Source organism: Labrus bergylta, chromosome 21, assembly GCF_963930695.1.
Source record: "Labrus bergylta chromosome 21, fLabBer1.1, whole genome shotgun sequence".
NCBI classification, from domain to species: Eukaryota; Metazoa; Chordata; class Actinopteri; order Labriformes; family Labridae; genus Labrus; species Labrus bergylta.
Window position 1 is genome coordinate 19265083 of NC_089215.1, and position 6106 is coordinate 19271188.

The following is a 6106-nucleotide window of genomic DNA, read 5'->3' on the forward strand; positions in this document are numbered from 1 at the left end:
TAGCAAAGAGAAAATGGGACAAAAAGAACAAACGTGCCAGTTGTAGACTTAAGAATGACAAATGAGGGATTAAAGAGACTCATAAAAGACATCGCAGACCAAACCCCTAAGACAAGGATTAGGCTTTCTCGCGTCCTAGATATAAAGCGACTTCTATGGCAGAACTGAATGGTTGAAGATAGTGAGGGGGATAAACTTCATCTCGAGCTAGGAAACAAGCTTCGTAGGTTTAGATGAGAATTATTCTCCGATTTCAAATGATCCATTTAGTCCCAGTCTAAAAATAGCAGCATCCATTTATTGAAATCTGTGTGACTTCCCAGCCTCAGGTTGGCTTGAGGGCATGATGGGACGGCAAGTGGCAATTCTAGAGGCCCTAGGCAAAAATCAAGGGGGGCCCTCAAAAACCAGCACTCATCACCCATTATGTCCTCCAGCGTCCTGACCCTTATCCTCTCCCTCCATGTTCCTGTTTCTTTATCTCTCCTATAGAAGGATAATTCCTCTTCATTTTTCTTCGTTGACTTTCATTGGCAAACTTTTGCTTTTCACAGTAATAGCGCATGCAATGCTCTTAGCCGGGCAATGGGAGTGAGTGCTGTCCCCTTTAGGGAGGTTTCCTGATGTCGTTGCAAAATTTGCACATCTTGGGCCAGCAACTTCTTTTGCCTGTTGACACGCAGCGCCTCTGCTGGGAGGTTGGACACAACTACACCAGCCTTTCCTCATATTGTGACGCTGCACACGTTTCCCATATCTATGACCATTAGTGTGTCTGTATCATTACTGACCTCTGCCTTAACAAACCTCGTTTCAAAGGCAAGGTAAGGTTCTCCTTACCATTTGATCGGCCAGCAGCAGGACTGTTTTGAGGCTGAACTTGCGGGAGCAGAAGTTGAACAGGTCTTCCAGACTGGGGCCCAGCAGCTCCATAACCATGACGTTGTAGTCGCCTTCTGCTCCACACCATTTGATAGACGGGATTCCCACTGTCGGGGGGGGGGGGTGTGTGGGGTCAAGGTGGAGGGTGTGGGGAGAAGTGTGGGCAGGGGGGGGGATCAGAAGTTAGGAAACAGAATTGTTCAGAATAACACTTTGACTACTGGTTGTTATCTACTCCATTTGTAAAAAGCAAACTGCTGCTTATCCATGTTTACATATCTTCAAGCTCACCTTTTAACAATTCATCAATGACTGTTAGCTATATCGACCGTACCCATTCAAATGATCTATTCTATTTCAACCACTTCTCTGTATTGAAACTATCTTTTCATTACATTGATCTTACTATTTACTACATGCTGTAATGACTTAAAGCGCCATTTACACCATGTTTACATAATTTCAATCTTACTATTTCAAATTATTATAAACAAGTGAGCAATTAGCTATAGCATCCATCACTGTAAGCTAACTATTTAAGATATCTGCTGAAGTGAAGTATTTCAACCATTTATCCGACCATTGAGCTCAATATCTCGGCCTTGTACCCCTTCATTTTAGATAACTAGTTCAACCATGTTGTCTTTACTTATAGCTTAACCATTTATCTATAACATGTATCTGTACCAACTCAACCATGTCCCCATAGCTGTTAGTTTACTATTTAAACCATTTCTTTATTGCTTTAGTTTAAGCTAAATGGTTCATCAGTTTGTCCGTTTCATCAAGCTATGTCATCTATGTACTTCTTACTTCTACTATTTCAAATGTGACCTTAACTTAAAATTGAATATTTCAACCATGTTTGAATGACTTGAAGCTAAATGTTTCACCAGTTTGTTCATTTCTTTAAGTGAACCACTTTAACTATGTTCCTGTAAGCTGCAGTCAAGTGTTACCATAACGTAAAGCTTACTACTTTCGTTTTCAAACTAAAACCTTATCAAAACAAATTACAATGAAACGTCTGCACCCTAACTGTTATCATATGCTACATCATGACTAAAGATGCCTTATATAACTTTTATCACTTCATCTTTATACTGAACAACTCCTCTATGATACTCTATTTTGATGTATGCTTGTAGTTTAAGATCATTTATAGTGGCATAACTGGATTTATTTAGTTCTTATTGTCCTTGTTATTGTCCAACCTTTCTCTGTTTTGCTGTTACGTGTGAATTCTCCAAACGATCAAAGCCATGTCATATTCTTTTTCTTATTTTGCATTGTAACACACAAAGCCTCAGATCCTTAAAAATAATCACCATGCCTATAATACACAAGTCTCAACAAGCAGACTCACGCTTCTAAAATCCAGTAAAGATATCTTTCTTGTCCCTGAATGCACCTCAGATGCCCCATAATGTCCAGAATAGCAGTTCAAGGTCTCTGAATCAACAGCAATGCCTCTTTATGATCTACAGCATCACAATTAGTAAATCCCCCTCAAATACCCCTCAGTGCCCCTTAAGGTCTTCACTGCCTTTCACTGCCCCTTAAAAAAACGTTTAAAAACACTCTCTCTCTCTCCTTGGTGAGTCTTACCTCCGCCCTGCATCATCTTGTAGAACTTGCTCTCTATGTGGAGCTGTGGATGTTTGGTTTTCACACATTCTAGTTTGATTGCTACTTCCTCTCCTGTAGCGATGTTAGAACCTGGGGAGAGAAAGACACAGATCCCGATTTATCATATATCACCACATTTCTGATTAGGATTAAATTTAAAGTTGAGATCTTTTTAAAACGCTTCAATGATTGAAACAGGTGTTTCGTAAAAGCTATTTGGAAGTTTAAGACGACAGGGGACACATTTTAGGTGAACATAATAAAAAGTGAAGGTTGGACGAATTCTCACCGAGGTAAATGTCTCCAAAGGATCCGCTCCCTATCTTCCTCCCGAGGCGGTATTTGTTCCCTACCCTCAACTCCATGGCTCCCGAGCTTTTCAACTCTCTAAAAGGACACACACACACACACACACACACACACACACACACACACACACACACACACACACACACACACACACACACACACACACACACACACACACACACACACACACACAAGCTGTCATCAATCACTTGTGATCAATAGTGTAAAAGGACAGTGGCGCAAAGCTGCAGATTCTAAATTCAAATCTATGAGCCCTGGGATGGGATCACGGTATCATAAAAGAAACTGAAAGTGGGAGATTGGGAAGAATCATCAGGAGACATGAGAAAGAATAAGAAGTGCGAATAACTGAGCCACAACAGTGACGTGGTTGCAGCCTGCTTGGAATCCCTCAGAGCAGAAAGGAAAATGTTGCTCACTTCCAGCTGCTGCTGCTGCTGCTCAAGTGACTTGATTTCACAAAAACGCACAGTGGAAGAATACCATTATTCATTACACACAAACTAATGTGACCTCTGTGCTGCTAGCGACCATGTTCTCTGCAGTTGGAGTAATTACACCTTCAGAGGACGTGGTAATAAACTGGTATCTCGGAGGACAACTATGTAGGCCGATGAAGTGTTTATAAAGTGCATGGGGAAAAAGTGAGAGCACAGAAGAACAGAGTGTGGAGTTGTGTAACATGATTTATTCAGGGCTGCAGGGGGGAGGGGGGGGAGCTGGATCAGCATCTCACACACTCTTTTCCCAAAAGCACTTCAAGGGAGTCTGGCCCTGTGTACAAGAGATTTGCATAAACTCCAAATTTTCTGACTGGAGTCCCCTGGTGAAATTCGAATGAGTCATGTTTTCCTCACCCAAGCCTAATGATATAATGACTCAAAGCGGGAAGTGACTTAAGGCTTTTTCCTGCCGTAGGTTGGGCTTTACAAGCCTGTTTGACATTGCACTAAACACTGACCGAGCTCATTCGTTTTAGGCTTGGCAGCATCATAGACCTACAAAAACACCCCAACTACGTTTACTGTGCAGGAAAAAAATAAAGCAGAGCAAGCCTCTGCTGCACATTACCTCAGGTCTATCCAGCTCATCTCTCCTCTCAGGATCCTGAGAGCTTCTACACTGTCATCGTATAAAACTGGGACCCACTAGCGCTGCAAAAGGACTGCAAAAAAAAAAAAACAGGCGAGATGTTACATTTTAAGAGAGAGCAGTTCATGCCGTTGCCCCAGATACCAATAGAGAATAGAAGCGGCGACGGTGCTGTGTCCAAAAACACACAAATCATCCATCACTGACCACCAAACATGGTGATAAATCCCAAAACCGCACCCTCCATATACAGATAGCACCTATGAAAAAGCGCACCCCCGCCCAAACACGACTCTATTTTGGCTCTATTCGTGTAACCCAAACCACCTCACACACACACACACACACACACACACACACACGCCTCCAGACACCTTGACTAGCCAACATACATCCCCCACCTTACCCTCCTCCTCGCCGGGTGATGTCAGGCTCCGTGGTTGCTCCGCTGGCTCTGTCTCACTCAGGACCCTGGACAGCGACGCACCGACGCGGCTTCGGACGGCTCATAACCCCCCGACTCCTGTGACCGGTCCCCTTCCACGCACGAAAAAAAAAAAAAGACTCCAAAATACACAACTGATCCGAACCGAGCCTGGTCCTGTGACTTTGGGAGATTATCAGCGTCACGATGTTTTCAGAAAAAACGCCAAAAACCAGACACTGAGGTTCTTCTCTCGTCTCTCTTCTGTGGCCGTGTTTCTCTCTCTCTCTCTCTCTCTCTCTGTCTCTCTCTCTCTCTCTCTCTCTCTCTCTCTCTCTCCTCACAACTCCCTCACCCAGCCCTCTCTCACTTTACACCATTGACAATATCGATGATGTCATCCGCAGACTGGAAGAGATGCCCGGATTGTCTTAAAGCCGCCGCGCAGCTGCTTGCTGCTGGTTTTTAGCAGACATGAATGAAGCAAAGCAAACACAGCCCTCACAAACAGCTTCTTCATGTATGTTCACTAATACAAGACTTTAAAATGCTTAAATTATAATGTAGAAAGGTTAGTCTAAAGTAGGCCTGTAGCCTAGTCTTTCAATAGCACAGCCATAATTATGGGATTTGCTCTTTTTATATTCCTATGAAATGCTAACTGTATTTAGCCTATTATTTATTATAAATTATTGTTATAAATTATTATTATTATAAATTATTATTATTATATTTATTATTATTATAAATTATTATTATTATATTTATTATTATTATTATATTTGATTACCAGTCTGGCAGAAGTATAAACCCCCTCTAGGGGAAGTTGCACACTTTTCTTATTAAGTAGGCTATTTACCCACCATAACCTTTAACCTACCTTTAGGGGGGGGGGGGGGGGGGGTGACATTTTGTGCAAAGAGATTAATATATATTGTCATAGCCAGGGGTTTTAATTGAATGAAAGAGGAATCAAATCCAAAAAGTATTTGAAGAAGTTGAGTTTATTTAGGCAAGCAGTTTCACCAGTGCCGACTTTATTGTTATTGTTTGTTGTTGTGGGTCTACTTTTTGTTTTGTGACTGTTTGATTAATACAAACTGCTTAATGAGTGTAAGGAAAAAGTATCTGTTAAAAAAAAAAGGTAGCATGCAAATCTTGAGCTGATGCCATGGCTGAGGCTAATAAGCTAATGACTGTCAATATTGAACAGCCTGCATGACATCATCTAGTTTGACATGAAACCATTTAGGCAAAAAAAAAAAAAACATTTTCCCAAGATAATTGAATTCCTCTACTAGCAAGTTAAAAAGAATTAAGAAAGCGTAGGTATTGCAAGAATAGCTAAAAAAAGACGTTAATTGTAAAAATGCTATAAATTACATGCACATACACATTGGCCTTCAATTTGGATTTTGTAGAATTTATTTTTATTATTTATTTTTAAAATTGTAAAATAAAAACATATCGAGAACTAGAGTGGAGAAACATAGACAGAAGATAGGCCTATAACCTACAACAACCCAGAACTTCTACAGGAGTAAAGGAGACAGGAAAGAGAAAGGTATAGGCCTAAATGAGAAGAGCACTCAATCACACACATTTACTCACTCAATCACTAACTCATTGGTTCATTCACTCACTCACTTAATCACATGCATCCACTAACTCATTCACTGAGACACTCACTCATTTACTCACTAACCCATTTGTTAACTCACTCACCCCTGAATGCTTTATTGGTGTCAA

General features: G+C 41.1%; 1 protein-coding gene across 5 annotated transcripts in view; it reads right to left on the bottom strand.

Moving 5' to 3' along the window:
- The window catches only part of csnk1e (casein kinase 1, epsilon), a 13173-nt gene extending 8510 nt beyond the window's left edge, over window positions 1–4663 (bottom strand). Inside the window, exons 1-5 of one of the 5 annotated variants that reach the window (XM_020644798.3) lie at window positions 4340–4663; window positions 3913–4006; window positions 2801–2898; window positions 2491–2601; window positions 841–989 (exon numbers count right to left, since the gene is read on the bottom strand). In XM_020644798.3, the coding sequence (XP_020500454.1) occupies window positions 841–989; window positions 2491–2601; window positions 2801–2898; window positions 3913–3932 (378 nt within the window). In that variant the 5' untranslated portion in view covers window positions 3933–4006; window positions 4340–4663. Of the gene's footprint in view, window positions 1–840; window positions 990–2490; window positions 2602–2800; window positions 2899–3912; window positions 4007–4334 lie in introns of all 5 variants that reach the window. The other 4 variants (XM_020644797.3, XM_020644796.3, XM_020644800.3 and 1 more) reach the window with 4 other exon arrangements.
- Window positions 4664–6106: the final 1443 nt, after the last annotated feature.